The sequence below is a fragment of the Mixophyes fleayi genome, chromosome 2 (genome assembly GCF_038048845.1).
Source record: "Mixophyes fleayi isolate aMixFle1 chromosome 2, aMixFle1.hap1, whole genome shotgun sequence".
NCBI lineage: Eukaryota > Metazoa > Chordata > Amphibia > Anura > Limnodynastidae > Mixophyes > Mixophyes fleayi.
The window spans coordinates 190,604,194-190,621,681 of NC_134403.1; the positions used below are offsets into that span (position 1 = coordinate 190,604,194).

Genomic DNA, 17,488 nt, shown 5'->3' on the forward strand with positions numbered 1-17,488 from the left:
ACAAATTTATAAGATAAAAATGACCAACTGTGGAAAAATAATGGTGTGTCATTTCTAGAATTGTGCAGTTCACTTGTTCAGTGTATGAATGATGGCTAATGGTTACACAGGACAATTAATTAACACAATTATGTATAAACTCAGGAATTTATACACATATATTGACAGATAAGATAAGACTTTCTCATATTGAATTAAAATGTGTCTCTGGTTTAGTGTTCCTTTAAATAGGCTGGGACAAAGAAATTCAAGACATTGCAGACATTTGCAGTGCATGTAATTATAAATCATCAATTAGACATAAATAAAGTATTGGAAAATAATAGCCAGTCGGTGTTGTATAGAAGATCCATCAATGTTGGTGTCAATGTTGGGGTCTAACAGCCAAGCTACTGTATCTTTTACATCAAAGTAACAAAAGGTGGAGTCACAGAGGCGCTTTTTATCCCATGCTTAAAGCACAACATTTAAACCAGCACTAACACTAGGGTTATTACACACAGTTATTGAGGGAGTAAAACACACTTCAATATCATACATGAAAATGTTTTTGTTGTATAATGTATGCTCTTTGGCCTGCTGAAGGAAGCCTCTAGAGGAGGAAGAATACAGGAGGTTCTGTTCCGGATTACTTCCATGCGGAATTGACTAAAAAATTCCGGTACTTGAACCAATTGTAAGTGTTATTTGTGTCCATAGAGAAAAAAATGTAAAGAAAAAAATGGATAAAAATGCTGCTGCTGAAGGTCATCTGCATGGACATTGCTAGTATTTAAAGATCAAAACATTTAAACAAATAAAGTAAAAAAAAAAAATGACCCCCCCCCTCACCCCAAGAAAGTGCTTATGGCCTAGACTGGTAGGTCCCAACTGTCATTTCAGCTAAACACCACGTGGAGTTTAGCAGCTCCTAACCAGTCAGATTGGCTTAAATAACCAATCACTGCGACTTGCCAGTCATAACAAAACAGCCCTGCTGGATTCCTTTCTGACAAGTCTGGAGGCCTGTCATTCACAATGGAGCTCCGAGTGGAGCAGTAAGCGGTGTCAATAGTTGTATTTATCTTTTGCCATTGGCATGCCATCTGAAAGAGAAAAGAGGAATTCCCCCAGGATATAGGAGAGCAAAAAAGTGGAGATTGAGTGTGTGGGTATTATTTTTATTTTTAATAAAGGACCTTTTTTATGGTGATTGTGCATTTATTTTCCTGTATGAGCACTTCTGGAGCTGAAAATGTGTTAGCATAAAAAGGGGATGTCCCCTATAAAATAAAGGCAAATATCAGATTGGTTGCTAACACCACTTTTACCTTTTCTCAAATATTCCCCGGTGAATGTGAAAGTGTCATTCTGCTCTTAAATGCAATCCTTTGAGGAGCTACATTATCAAGATGGTAATCGCCACTGAGAAGCCACAAAATTATGTAATGTGCAAATGGCTCAATAGTTATGTAATCACATTAGTTATGCCACAAATGAAATCCACTAACCGGGAGGCCAGCTAAACCAATTCCAGGGTTCCCTGGTTCACCCTTGGGACCAATTGGTAGTTTCTGTAAACCAGCAGGATCTGGAAACGGTTGGCAAGATGTACAGGCCTCTCCCTGGAAGAGAAAGAAAAGTTCTAAAGTAAAAAATCCATGATCCCTTATTAAAGCAGTTGGGAATTTGGGATCAAAAACTAAGCGTATAAGTATGAACTTCAATAAGCAGGGCTATTTGTTAAGCAAAACTTGTAGACAGAAGGTGTACCATAAACGAAAAATATTTTCTGTGCAGATGGTCATTTTAGACTTTTCATTTTTACAGATTTAGGGGCATATTCAATTAGCTTTTGGATTCGCGGCAACGCGCCGGAACAACCGCGAAACGTAATACACGGTACCGCAATAACGTGGATTTTCGTTCGCAGCCCATAGGGTTGCGAACGAAAATCCGCGTTAATGCGGTACCGTAATACCCGCAAGAACGCGCACTTTTCGCGGTAACGTGCGTTACCGCGAATCCAAAAGCTAATTGAATATGCCCCTTAGAATAGGGAGGAACGTGTCCTAATTCAAATCTAAATCACAATGTTAAAATAAAGTTGCCCAGTATTTGTGTGTTCCATGCAAAAGCATCCAGTAATATACCTGCATTTCCACCCCTGACATAGCAGCATGGATTGTCATTCAGTGTATTGATTCCTAACTCTAAATTATTTTACTGGTTTTTAAACACTCATTATTTAATAAATAAAACACTGCATTAAGTGATACACACTGATATACACAAATAGTAAAGTATGGTTTTTTGATAGTGGATACTATTCTGCAGAATGTAAAATCAATTCAAGTGTCTCTTGCCAAACTCATGGATTTTCCTATAAATTATAAGGAAGAAAATATGGACTCTAAATACATACATAAATATGTGCAGTGTCGGACTGGGGCATGAAGGGCCCACCGGGGGACTGCAACGCTAGGGGCCCACCAGAGGGGGTGTGGCCAGCCATCATAGAGGCGTGACCAGACACTAGTGGGGGAGTGGTCAGCCCACGAAGGACAGCTAGCACCATAGTGTAGTATATAAATAATGTAGTGTGTATATAAAGAGTACACAGTGTTGACCTGCCCCTTAGATTGGCAGAACAGTCACCAAAAATCGGGATTGTCCCACTAGACCAGACTTGGTAAACCTGTGCCACTCCAGGTGTTGTGAAAGTGCAAGCCCCAGCATGCTTTGCCAATATATAGCAGCTTATTGCTGGAAGGCTATGCTGGGACTTGTAGTTTCACAACACCTGGAGTGCCACAGGTTAGCCAAGCCTGCACTAGACTCAGAATATTTGACAGACTGTCCTACCTTTTCTTGTCACTTTTACCATCTGTGGCTGCTGGTTTCTTTAGTTGCAGCTTGTCTGTATCCTGGAATGTTGAGGGTCCTATTTGGAAAAAATAATGGGTACATTTAGAAAATTCCAACCAGCCTCGGCATTAAATAAATAGGACCCACAATTAATACTTAGGCCTTCCTCCAGACCCAACATTAAATTAATAGTATTCCCATTTAATAAATAAACCTGATACCCTCCCTCCAAACAGCCCCAGCAATAAATGAATTAGCATTTACATTTAATTCATCCATTTCCCACAACCATTCCCAGCATTAAAAAAAATTCACATTTAATAGATAGCCCTCCTCCCCACACTCAGCCCCACATTCAATTATAGACCCAAAACACCTCAGCATTAAATTAAAGGTCCCATCACCCCCTCCTTATAGTGTTCTCTGTGCAGCCCCCCTCCCTATAGTTTAGCATAGGCAGCCCCCCTCCCTAGAGTTTAGCATAGGCAGCCCCCCTCCCTATAGTTTAGTGTAGAACGGCAGCCAACCTATAGTTTAGTATAGTCAGTCCTCCTATGCCACACAGTAGTGCCCCCAAACAATATTATTCCACACAGTAGTGACCCCAAACAATATTATTCCACACAGTAGTGCCCCCAAACAATATTATGGCACACAGGAGTGCCCCCAATGTTACCCCACACATTAGTGCCCCCCCAAACAATATTATGCCAAACAGGAGTGCCCCCAATGTTATCCCACACAGTAGTACCAAAAATTCACAAATGCCACACTATAGTGCCCCCAATTCATATTATACCTGCAATAGTGCCACCCAATTTATATATATATATATATATATATATATATATATATATATATATATATATATATAAATAAATGACACACACACATATATATATATATATATATATATATATACACACAAGTTAACCCGTGCATGATACTCATGCATTCTAGTCAAATCAAGCTACTTAGGTTGTTAAAAAGGTTGTTGTCATGCATTTGGGCCTAGCCCAGGCCTCCTCAGGGGAAGAGCGTTACTTCCCGACGCAAGCGCCCTTTTTTAACGTGGTTTTGTCCACATGTCACCACCTCATCATTTTTCTCCATCACCTCATCCTTCATCTTCATCGCCACATCCTTCATCAAGCTACTTAAGGTGTTAAAAACTCGCCACTGTCACCCCCGGCAACCACCAACCACTCCCAACTGTCACTTCTCCTTCAAGAAATATATAGGTCAGTGTATAACTCTGCCCAGCAGGTGGCGCTGCAGCTTGGCTTTTTTTTCCCCACACACACCACTAGGCATTTATATAGTAGATATATATATATATATATATATATGACACACACACACAGAGATATATATATATATATATATATATATATATGACACACAGTGATAGCACAAAAATATATATAATTGGCTGAAAGCTACTTACCCATTTGTTGAGTGTAGCGGCCTCTCTGCTCCTTGATGCTCCCGGCAGCCTCTCAGGCATCCATCAGGCAGTCAGCTGACAGGGGGAGGGGGAGGGTGTGTCACATGATCGCAGCTGCGATCATATTTGGAAGATGACAGGCTGTCATCTTCCAAATGCGATCGCAGCTGCGATCACATTTAAAGCAACGGGGACGCGGGGAGGACAGTGGGCTCCTTAGTGGGGACAACGGGTCCCCAGGGGCAGATCCGCCCACTTTTTAAAGGGGGTGTGGCCGTGAGGCAGCATGGCCCACCGGTGATTTTTCCGGTATCCCGGTGGGCCAGTCCGACGCTGAATATGTGTATTTATTGTTATATTTTGTGTAACTTCTGTCTCTCCCCTTTTAGTGCTTTGCGCCTCCCCCGTTTTATTTTTATCTGTTTGGGCTGTCCATTGCTATCTTACTGAAGCACGGGGACCTTGTCTAAAATGATGACAAGTCTCTCTATTTTACAGTTCAGGAGACACAGATTTAGAGCCTATTCATATACACTAGAGCAGTGTTGGGTAACCTGTGACACTCCAGGCGTTGTGAAACTACAAGTCCAAGCATACCCTTTCAGCAATAAGCTGCTATATATTGGCAAAGCATGCTGGGACTTGTAGTTTCACAACACCTGGAGTGTCACAGGTTAGCCAACACTACACTAGAGTGCTGTGCTACTCTTGTTCGTACATGAAATAGTAACAGTATCAGATCTTAGTAATGTAGGTTATATATACTGTATTGCTTGGAACAGTTTACATTTGGCCCTTAACTCTGCAGATCTACTGTAATGTGTTCTCAGCCAGGATTTACTGACCACAAATCGCTGGCCTCTAACCATAAATGTAATGCATTTTTACCAAACCTGTAATTTTGCCATTTATACCATATAATTTTAGTTCAATTCTTCATGTTCTTCAGCTTTAGTCTGGACTCCAGCTTTAATCATCAAATAGTGAAGCAAATAGTTTTCAATTAAGATGCTGACATGTATGTTTTTTTTGCAGTTTCTCTGCATCTAAACTGCTTGATATTACCATTGCCCCATTTAATACTGCCCCTCTTACCTTTTCACCCTTCAAGCCATTATTGCCTGATGATCCCTGCATTCAACAGAATGTAAAAAGAAAGATAACAGTTATTTACCATTGCTGCCTTCTTATAAAGGGAGACTTTGTAAGTACAATGAGAAAAAGAGTGTATCACCACCTCTTGTACACAAATTGTACATAACAGTATTTAAAATAATTGAACATAAATAATCCAAGCATTCTGGAGACTGAGAAATACAGATCTGGGGATACCACCTTCAGACGACGTTTTGTTTGTTTGTTTGTTTGTCACATCACCCTAAAACTTTTACTAAACACATTGCTTTAGATTTCCCTGTTCCTATTGTATTTTCTCAAATTCCTTTATATGATCTAAGCAGAATTGATTATTTTAATTGCAGATGGATAAGACACAAAACCGCTTTGTTGATACAACTTTATCCTGTGCACGAAATTGAGCTGAGCTGTTCCTGACCCAAGGGAAACACAAATAAAAAACTGCCTAGATATTAAACAGACCCTGGCAATATATTTACTAGAAGCTGCTTGAGAGCTGAACTAAATCAATAAGTTAAAGGTATCCTACGGTGGAAATCCATTTAGATAATTGCTGTATACTATATTAATACCAAGCCAAAAATAATTTGTTTGTACACTGTGCTCCAATAAGAATTACGGATTTTCATTGAACTTCCTATACAGCAAATACAACATTTCTTTGGTCATCAAAAAACATAAGCATAAAATCCCACTGAACGTCAACAATTACGAGGTCAATTTAGTGGACATTCAGGACCTCATTTGGAGTCGGACGCAAAGTCCGATTTAGGCGCATCTAACCAAAAAACACTACCACGCATGTGCAGAAAGCTCCAAATCCGTCTGCATCTTGGATACAATTAACACTTGCGACAGCTTGCGACTCACTACGAGAGAATGGAAGGAACGCGGAATTGTGAAGGCGTGACCATGTAAATGCATCCTAGTCGCAGTGAGGCGCAGACGCAACACACCTCAAAACAGGGCTAAAGCTGTGCGGGAGGAATTAGGTGGTGCAAGCGTTAGCTAGTTGCTCGTAGCTCGATAGGGTATTACGAGTGGAACGCAACTGGGGTTTGCTTGCAACTCGTAATACCCTACCAAGCTGCGGCACACTCCCACTGCTACACTCCTTACACAGACTTTGTGTCCGACTCTAAATGAGGTCCTAGATGTCCACTACTTTCAGTGGTGGCTCCTTGTAAATGTTGGATTGCATAGTACAAATAATAGGTCCACACAGTACAATGGAGAACGCTCCATAACGTGCTGTCAGTGCCTATATCCTTAATCCCTATTACAACACATATCTTGCATAATGTCAGTTATAGCAGGAAATGTAAAGTAATGTTCAGGCAATACTGTTGCTTGAGAAAAGAATTGCCTGTTGTTTCCCTCTCCAAACCACGCCAGGTATACCTGTTCACCTTTTGGTCCTGGTTCGCCTGTTGCTCCCTGAAAGAGATACAAAATATTACAGAGTGAAAAGAGAGACGGAGAAATGCCACATAATCTTGGTGAGCCAGTTTAGTTTGGTATTAGTAAAGCTGTTGTTTCATTGGTCAATGATAGAGATATATTTACTATATAGTACTAGTGAACCACATGTCTAGGATATTTCTCTTCAAGGGCAGCATATACATAGTATGATTTTATTTTATTTTTTATTTTTGGCTAGTTGGTCTGTACCAGGCAAACATTTCTCCAGTCAAAACCACATGGGAGGTGATGTTGAGCATGGTTATGTTAGGTGCAAAATCAATTAATTTAGGCCATACAGATCTCCAATAGCTTTTGGAAGGCATTTTATTTAAAATGTTTTATTTATTAATATTAATATTAAATATATAAAATTCTAAAACTATTAGACAATGACCTCTGAATTATCCAACCTATCTCAGTTACTCACAGTTTTTCCTGGCTCTCCAATACCAGGGAGACCCGTTTGTCCTTTTTGCCCCTTGGCACCTGGCATACTTATAACTTGTGTCCCGTCTCCATCGAGGGTTGGGCAAACTTCACATGGATCACCCTGTAAGAAATAGGGAATACTAGTCGTAGGTCTCATAGATTAACTGTAAGTGGCTCACATAAAATTCAGTGCATAAGTACAGATGATAATGGCCTGATACAGTAAAATCTGCTCAGGAACACACACTGTTATTTATACAAACATACGTGTACATTGAGAATGTTGGTTTACCTTCGCTCCTTTCAGTCCAGGGTTGCCTGGTTTTCCCTGAAAAATCACAAATTATAAGGTATATAGTACAAATCAGAATATCAATTCATATACTTCCATTAGAAAAGCACATTGTCCTGCCAACAATTTGATTGTACTTTAATCATCCGTATTTCCCAACATATGCAATGGGTTCAGGTGTGATAGTGTAAAGTGCAAAATGAGACAAGTTTCTCAAATTTATACTGTATATTTGGATACACGCAAAACTGGTAGATGTCTGGACACCAATTAACATGAAAACAGTTTACTACACAGTCATACGCGTCACAAAGTACACAGAGAGCATTTGATAGTAAGCTAGTAATATAGAAGTAGGGGAATGAGTGTATCTGTAAATATAAAAATAAGAGAGCTGAAAAGAGGACAACATGGAAATATGGATCAGGGGAAGGTTTTGAACTGACTAACTTTTTTTCAAAGCCCTTAATTCACTCACTGTGCTGTATTTCCAAATGTACATGTTAGGTACAAGCAGAAGGTGTCAGAGGTAGACGATATTTCAAATGTAATATTAATACCTCTTATGTTGTGGGCATATGTACAAGTATCACACCGAAATCTAGAATAGACAGTTGGACATAAGCCTCAGAGTGCTGGTTTCAGGTTATCTAATATCACAGTGCAAAAACAAATGATGTGTGGTAACCAATAGCAACAAATCAGAAATAGTCTTTTTGCAGTCTAGTGTAATCAGACTAATAAGCTGATACCCAGTTTGTTGTTATGGCGTACAACAGATGCTCTGCATGCACCACTTAAATAAGTTCACCATTAAGGTGAAGTACACATTACAAGTAGACCAATCCTGGGATACTGACCGGTTTTCCTACAGACCCATCATTGCCAGTAGTTCCTGGTGGACCCTGGGGAGGATTAGAAAATGGCAAGTACTGAAATACTTGACAATGCTACACAGGCTACATTACATGTGTAAGTGAAGAAATAATACTTTTTTTTACAATGGTCAATATTTCTTACCTTTTCTCCTGGAGGACCAGGTGGACCACCAGGACTACCCTGAAAAGATAAAAATCAGGACACATAGTTAAAATGGGCACATTACAAGATTATCGGAAAAAAATGCTCAAATATTCATGATAGTCACTCAGAACAGTCAGTTGGAGGAGGGAGTGTAGGGCATTGTATACTACATGCTCTCACCTTCTCCATGGGCTGGGGGCTCCGAATTAAAGGTAAGTTAATTGACTAAAGGTCACTAGATTAGCTGGTGGGGATGTTTGAATGGCATTTGGGAAGGACTGGGTTGCCTGTGTGGATATCTAGGTGGCATGTGTGTGTGTCAGGGGTCAGAGTGTTATGTATGTGGCATGTAGGGAGGCCTGGATGTCATGTGTGGAGGACTGTGTGGCATGTGGAGGGCATGTGGTGAGGTCTGCATGGCATGTGGGTTGATCTGAGTGGCATGTGGGGAGGTATGAGGGGCATATGGGGAGGTTTGAGGGGCACATGGTGTGGCATGTGCAGAAGTCTGGATGGCATGTGGGAATGTCTGAGTGGCATGTGGTTGGCAAGTTGGGAGGTCTGAGTAACATGTATGGAGGTCTGAGCGGCATGTGGGAGGGTCTGTGTGGCATATTGGGAGGTCTGAATGGCATGTGGGGAGGCCTCTGAAGGGGAGTTTGGACTAAATGTGGGTTCTGAGGGCATGTGGGGGCATTTTATGGCAGGTGGGGCTTTGAGGGCTTTTGTGGAATTTTGGAGCAAGTGAGGGGCATTTGGAGGCATTTTGGGATTAGGGGGTGTCAAAGTCGTTTTGGGACTGTTTTTTAATTATTGAAGTTAATGTGCAACACTTTGGGGGTTTAGAGACATCCTAGCACATTAGAAACACTAGGCATGCCCCTTGGGCGTGTGGCATGCCTCCAATGTGATGCAACCACTCTCTCTCTTCTAAGAAAGGTAAGAATATGTGAAACAAAAAGAACGGCACTGTAGTGAATAGTGAACTCGGGAAGCAGACAAAGTAACACATTCCTTTAAAGTAGGACAAGGTTGACCAAAATAGAAGGATCTGGTTGCTTGTGCTCAGGTCAAGAGACCAGATCATATTGCAACAGTTAATGAGATCAGCAAATGTCTGTCCACACTGCTAGACTGCCGTCATTGTCTGGCTGCAAATTCTAATTGTATCAAATAAATCAAAATATAAATGATAGACCTTATTTTGCAATGGTAAATTAATTGTATTAGAACAGATATTATTTACAATACAACTTTAAAGAATGCCTAAAACTCAAATTGGTTTATAAAATAGAGCTACTAATAACATTCACAAATATATATGTAAAAGTTTCAAAAGTTCATAAGAACTGAATATATTGTATATGATATAAAGCTGTGATTGGGGAGATATTTTTCAATATACAGCAAATCTCCTGTCCAGTAAACCTATTGGAGTACACTGCAGCCAGCCCATACTTACCAACTCTCCTGGAACATACAGGAGACTCCAGAATTTTGGGGACTACTCCCAGATTTCACTCCTCTTTCTTGTAAAGGGGGCAGGCCTTAGTGACGCAAATCGTACTTGCCCCTTGAACCAAAGAGTAGGCATGTAGGAAGTACATGTGTTTCAGATTTAAGGTCTCTTTAAATAAACTTCTTCTATATAAAGTCTGTGGATCTCTGAAACGAAGGTACTTCACTGAGCAACTGGCACTTATACTTAAGGCATACAAACTACAATCCTATCTGTCAACACTAAGGGATTAAGCAAATATTCAGTGATACGATATGAATAAAAGAATGTTCTGAGCATACAGGAGAATTCTGCAACTTACAGGTTTGCCTGGTATTCCAATCCCAGGGAGTCCTGGTTTTCCTGGAGGCCCAGGTTCTCCTGCAAGACCCTCTGGGCCTACTATTCCAGTTTCCCCCTAACATATGGGAATGAAAATCCATAGTTAGAGACAAATTTCAGCTAATACTAAGCAACTGTATCTTTTTCACAACACAAAATATAAAAGTTGTCTATACAAAATGTATTCTCTATATACTAACTTAAACACGTTTATTTCACTTTTAGCATGTGTGTGAGATGCGAGCCGGTCTATGTATGCTCACACAGGGGGCTTGCATGTGACAACGTAGTTTTGGATTAGCTGCTGCATAGATTAAGTAGTGTATAGACCATTACCAAACTGTCACTCACCTTTTGTCCCTTTGGTCCCACTACACATATTTCACCTGGTCTTCCCTAAATTAAAGAGAACACAGTTAAATAATGCCTGGTTCAATGTTATAATGAATACATCATCACACACAACGATTGCCCGATCTTTGTTCACCCATTAAACTACCTGGTAGCACTGGTAATGCAGATGGCAGATGAGTAAATCTACCATGGTTTAAAGATCAGATCCTTACTGTGCACCTATTGTTTATTAATAAAAATAACATAACCACAAACTGTCAGAACCAGCTAATTCATTTAAAATTGAAAACAAATATTTGTTCCTATTCCTACATTTAATTTGTTAAACTCAACATTATAATGTGTTTAACTGTGCATAGCAAGGGGAATGTACATGCTAGAAATACACTACATGTGGACACCTCTTCCAATTACTGTGTTTAGCCACACCCATTGCTAACGTATAAAATCAAACCTACAACCATGTGATCTCCATAGACAAACATTAGCTGTAGAATGGGGTGCACTGCAGAACTCAGTGACTTTCAACGTGTAACTAAAGGAAAACACCTTCCAACAAGTCAGTTTGTCAAATTTCTGCCCTGTTAGAGATGTCCCAATCAACTGTAAGTGCTGTTAAAGTGAAGTGGAATCATCTAGGAGCAACAACACTCAACCACGAAGCGGTAAGCTCACTGAATGGGATCACCAAGTGCTGTCCTCAGTTGCAAAACTCACTACCGAGTTCTAAACTGCCTCTAGAAGTGAAAGAACTGTTTGTCAGGAGCTTCATGGATTGAGTTTTCATGATCACACAAGCCTTGGATCACCATGCACAATACTGAACGTTGACTGGTGTGATATACCTCCATTGGACTCAAGCAGTGGAAACATGCAGGGTTTGACCAGGAAAATGTTTCTTGCCTGAATGCGCGCTGCCAACTGTGAAGTTTGTTAGAGGAGGAATAATGGTCTGTGGCTGTTTTTCATTGTTTGACCTATGCCCCTTAGTTAAAGTGAACGTAAATCTTAATACTACAGCACATAGAGACATTCTAGAGAACTAGAGTGTCATTATCCCAGTAGGAATGTTTCAATGTTATGAAGATTCATTGCCAATAGGCAATGCCTCCCATACTATTGTGTTGTGAGAGGAGTATCACATCTAATTCAGACTAAAAAAAGAGTTCTTAGGAGAAGATACAGGGATTATATGCAAGGTAATGTTAACAATGGCAACTCTACTGAATAGCAGGCTTAGACAATACAAAGGGAAAATAAACAAGGGTCTCTTTCAGAGAGCTCAAGTGACAGGGACCAATGGCTGGACAAACTATTTTGGCATTGAAAGCAAAGATGCAAACTATGCCCAACCCTAGAGGCCTGCACGTGCGAACACAGTGTAATTGAATGGTCACTGCATAACAATGCTCTTGGGCTTAAATGCTATCTTTCTGTGTGTTAAGATGGCCTTCAATACTAGAGATGCTCAGGTTTGGTTCTCCGAGAACTGAACACACCCGAACTTAGCAGATCCGAGTACCAAGCCGAGCCAGCTCGGTACTTTCGCGCACCGTCGGAATAGAAAACGAGGCAAAACGTCATTGTTACATCGTCAGATCTCGCGAGCTTTGAATTCTTTAAGAACCACCCTCCATGGTCCACGATCCAGCGCCATTTCCCAGAGGGATACAGAAGGGGTAGCACAGTTCTTGTCAGTCTCTAGTGCAGTTGGGCAGCGTCATAGGTAGAAAAGAAAGAGGAGGGGTAGCAGTGTTCTTCAAAGTCTCCAGTGACATTCAGGAGAGCTCCATTGCTTCATTGCTAATTGTCATTGCTGAAATACAAATAATAGGTCCGGCAGGCTTGGTCTTCTAAATCTGCAGTCTTTGTTTGAAAGGGTCTAAAAATAATATTGTGACCTGTGAGGTGGTCAAAATTGACTGCAAATGACTTGAAATTAGTGTTATTGAGGTTAATAATAATAATGTAGAGGGATAAAAAGAAAAAAAAATGATTTTATTCAGTGAACATCTCTATTAAATACATCTAATAAATCATGATGGAGCAGAAAGTCTATATTGTTTAGGTGCAGCCTTCTTAGGCCCATCCTTTGCCCTACTCTGCCCAGTGCCACCACTTTCTTTGCACTCTACAAACATGAAAGGTAGGTAAAGTGGCAGAAGGACAGTTGGATGTTACCTTTTTCCTAACACAGACCTAGCAGAAATGCTACATTAACTAAACCAAAAGTCCCCTTCCAAAAAGATTTAGCATCACTAAGCTATGGACTATGCAAATCACATAAAAAAGGATGTAGAGAAAATGAAACATAATCATGATGGATAGAGATGATAGGAAAGAAAAAAAATTAAAAGATGCCGGATACTCACATCTCGACCAGGAGAACCAGCTAATCCTCTCACTCCTGTATCTCCCTTATCGCCTTTCAGTCCCTAGGTAAAAGAAGGAAATTACTTTATGAACAAGAAGCTGATGTGCAATATAACATAGTGATGTACCAACAAATGTAACTTACTTTCTCTCCTTCTGGTCCAGATGGTCCCTCAAATCCTCTTGGACCCTGTTGGCGATAAAATAATTAGTTTGGTATCTGCAAAATAACTACATATGAGATTGATTTTATTACAAATGATAACCAAGCTGATTCCATTAGATGAGAGAATCCAAAACGCATTTTGCTGCAAGATCAATCACCTTTCTGATCCAAATCTGCATTTTCAGTGTGGTTGTCATGACAATGGAATGAATGCAGAATAAAAAGTGTTGAATAGCTGTCGGATCCACCTTGCAGGCAGTATCAGTGTTCAATCACATTCAACCTCAACATAAAAGGGTCATCAACAGAGCTCATGCATTTGAGATTTACTATGCTAATGGTCTGAGATTTCACATTTTATGTTGATTCAAGTTTGTGCAGTATGGTCCCATCTTTCATTAGTTAACCTGCTTTATCATTTGCTACCTGGGGCCAAAACTGCACACACCTTCACCCATGTCCAATGCAGTTCAACACAATGGATAATTAATAAAGCAACATGAGCCAAATTACTTAATTTGACATTCATCTACCACCATGTATATTTTTACATATCTTAGGCTTTACTGTGTCACTTTTTTCATCACAGGAGTTTATTATTGTGTTTTAGAAGGTGTTTATTTTTATTAGAATGATGACCGGAAAATGCAGGTTTCACAAGGAGAGTATGAAACATCACAATCCTATTATTAAACTTATTCTCCTTCAAGATCTGGGGTCAATTAGAAAGTGCAAAAATTGAAGACACATACAGCTTCTTTATTTTTAATTTAAAAATATAAAAACATTTTTACTGCTTGTTTTATATTCATTTTATACTATGAATAAGAACGGCTGGACATTGGGACTGTGCTTATTATATGTATCATCTTTGTGTATTTCAAAGTTTTTATCCCATTGGTCAAAGTGTGCTTAGTCATATGCATTTCCACAAAAAAAAGGTAAGATCTGGAAGTTGCAAAATGAACCAGATAGAAAATATAGAAGAGGACCAATCTCTACAACCTCAGGTGTGATGAAAATGTGAAATCCTTTAGCAATTAGAGAGAAGCTGTTAGCCCACCTGCAATGCAGGGAATTCCTTGTTGCATGAACCATCCCTTAATTTCATATAAATAATCTGTCCTGAAAAAAAACAATCTCATGTTTGTGTGTGTGTGTGGGTGTAAAAGTAGGTTCAATAATTTGTCCAATCTGTACTCAGTAATGAACGCCCTCAATTTTCAAAACTCCTCCGATCAGACAGTGTAAACTTTTGCAGCCTTCAGATGCAGCCATTATGATCCACAAATCCATGTGGAAGGCATGATTATCCAATAGGCTGACTAGGCTGCAGCCTAGGGCACAAAGCTTTTGGGAGTGCAAACTGAAATTCATTTAAATATAAGAGAATATGTGTTCTGCAAAATAAAAATTAAACATGAAAGACAAAATGCAGTCAGGTTTTAGTCTAGATTTATTACCGTGGTAAAGGCTGAAGACAATGGGCAGACTAGATTTACTAAAGGGTGCTTTGATGAAACTGCCAGATTTCTACGTTTTTTCCGGTGGTTTTAAAACTTTACTAAAGGCCAAATCACCAGTTAAAAACCTGAAAACAGGACAATGTTTGCACTAAATTTGCACTAAACTACATTATCCAATTGGACATGTGCTTTCATTGTCTAACTTGCATTAAACAGATAAAAGCTAATTGCTGACTGGATGATGGTGCAGTGCCAATTTTGCACCTAAACGCAGTTAGCTAATGAACCCTTAGGTGTGCATTATACATGATATGACCACTATAAAAATAAGTTTACTTACATAACCTCTTTTAATGCCAGGGGCATTGTCATTGACATAAATGTCCAGGGGTAAGCCCCTCCCATGCATTATGGAGAGTTAGCAGATATATATGCATGTATGTGTACATTATATACATTATGCTTACTACTGGATAAATCAGATATTGATATTAGTGTAAAAAAAATATCGTAAGTTAATTATTTAAAACAAAATATATTTTTTCTCATGTCAACAGTGTTTTTGTTGTTCAAAGTTATATGTATTAACAACGTTAGAGAAGGAGCAGAGATCCAAATATCTGACTACTAGACTTACAAGTCATAGCTCGTTGTATGAAAGTTTCACACGCAGGAAAAACAACATTTGTGTATGGGTAATTATTACTTAGAATTTCCTTCTTTGGGTATCTGGGCTATGTTTGTACAAAATGCCAATGGAAAAGATAAAGCATTCATAAATGCTGGAGAAACAATTCAGCAACAACAGGTATAGGAGCTACATATGTTCCTACATATAGTCAGCACTTATGTTCTGTTGGCAAATAATACATTTACTAGCATCTTCACTATGACATTTTCAGTGCTTATTTGTTAATTGCTCATTAATAAGTTTTACAACATTAATAACTGTTAATGTGCAATGTCTTTTCTTTAATACACTAAAACATTTAAGCACTATTCACAATTCACCCACATAATTATTACCTTTCCCTAAAAGTGTTTTCAGACCATTCATTTATGAGCATAAAGCTGCAATGTGACAGTCCCCAGCACCCTCTAGTGATAATATGATGGGACTGAACAAGAGACTAAATGCAGAGAATGCTTATAAAACACCAGAAACTAGTTGAGAGATTAATCAAACAGCCTGGCAAGAATGCCGGTGGTTCTACTAGTCAGATAACTAAACAGTTTAGCAAGCATTTTGTATGGAATTGATTACTGTGAAAAGCATTTTATAATAGTTGCCAACATCTGAAAATCATTTCCAGGAACACGTTATTGCGGTTAAATGCATCTTTAAAGGTTACATATGCTGCAACCAAGACAGAGAAATTGGGGCAAATGTAATGTCTCTAGCACTTGGTCATAAATATTATCCTTCAATTAATTAAAAGCAACTTATACAGTATAGAGAGAGCAGATACTAAGCTACGCACAAAGGGGCTTATTTAGAGTTGGAATTATGCCATTTTTGTTGCATAAAATATCCATTTCTATATTGTGCACATGTACAAAAAAGTGTACTCATCCATCTGTATCCAGGTTGTAGCGTATTGTTGACCTGCATCCCCATGCGTTCGAAGAGTCAGAACAGGGCTGTGGAAGCATAGGCTGAGTAGAAAGGGCATATTATGTAATTGTAGCGTAATTTATAGTGGATATATCCCCAAATATATCTTTTCCTGTGTACGTTAGCTGCGCACTTGTGTACACCTATATTGGATTCTCAAGAGTACAATATTAGGGAGGCTGTATTGTGCAATTTGTCATTACAAAGAATAAAAAGCATGAAAGCTTCCAGAGACAAATCTGAATAGCAGGAATTGTCCTCAAAATTAGGAATAGTTGGCAACATTGTTTATGGTGTTCTCAAATGAATTTCACAAGCTTACCTCCATGCCTCGCTCTCCTTTTTCCCCTTTCACACCCTCAGCGCACTGTGAAGAAGAAAATAACAGTTGTTATATTGCTGCAACCCTGCAAACAAACATGATTTGATTCACAATAGTCCTTCATTTCTATGTAGCTAGACACAGGGCCGGATTAATAATGGGCCTGATGGGACTGCTCCCCAGGCCCTTACATTGAAAAAGGCCCTAGGCGATCTGTAGCAATTTTTTTATTTATTTTATTTTACATGTTGTTTTTTTTTCTATACATCCTGTCTGGGGCCAGGACCAGGAGAGCCTCTCAAGTAATGAGTCATAACATATGCATATATAAACAACAATCCAGGATCAAGGCATAAAATACTGCTTTTTGGAGGACACAATTGATATATTTTTCCCTATATGTGCATTTTAGGAGACTTTTCTATACAAGATATTTATTAGTTCACAGGTCCGGATCTTAGTGTTTTTTAGTTGTTTTATATATTTTTATATATCATGTGATATTGACTTTTAATTTGCTGTCTTTTTAGTTATTAAAATACATTTTAATATATATCTATATAACTCTACAGTGATATATTTCTTACCTTAGATAGGATCATTTTTGTGCTTCTATGATATTTCTGTTTTTTGTTCTTCTTTTAATTGAAGATGATACACAAACAACTTCCCCAGTTAAACAGCATCTTTGATCTTTTTCTAAGGGTTTTAAT

The 17,488-nt window shown here is 39.0% G+C and overlaps 1 protein-coding gene across 6 annotated transcripts in view; it reads right to left on the reverse strand.

Annotated features, from left to right (window-relative positions):
• COL16A1 (collagen type XVI alpha 1 chain) overlaps positions 1-17,488 on the reverse strand; it is a 133,090-nt gene that overhangs the window by 51,826 nt on the left and 63,776 nt on the right. For all 6 annotated transcript variants that reach the window (XM_075195178.1, XM_075195180.1, XM_075195177.1 and 3 more), the window contains exons 14-25: positions 16,776-16,820; positions 13,352-13,396; positions 13,206-13,268; positions 10,831-10,875; positions 10,460-10,555; positions 8,637-8,675; positions 8,477-8,521; positions 7,617-7,652; positions 7,323-7,445; positions 6,833-6,868; positions 5,390-5,425; positions 1,491-1,604 (exon numbers count right to left, since the gene is read on the reverse strand). In XM_075195178.1, coding sequence (XP_075051279.1) covers positions 1,491-1,604; positions 5,390-5,425; positions 6,833-6,868; positions 7,323-7,445; positions 7,617-7,652; positions 8,477-8,521; positions 8,637-8,675; positions 10,460-10,555; positions 10,831-10,875; positions 13,206-13,268; positions 13,352-13,396; positions 16,776-16,820 — 723 coding nt within the window. The remainder of the gene's footprint in view (positions 1-1,490; positions 1,605-5,389; positions 5,426-6,832; positions 6,869-7,322; positions 7,446-7,616; positions 7,653-8,476; positions 8,522-8,636; positions 8,676-10,459; positions 10,556-10,830; positions 10,876-13,205; positions 13,269-13,351; positions 13,397-16,775; positions 16,821-17,488) is intronic.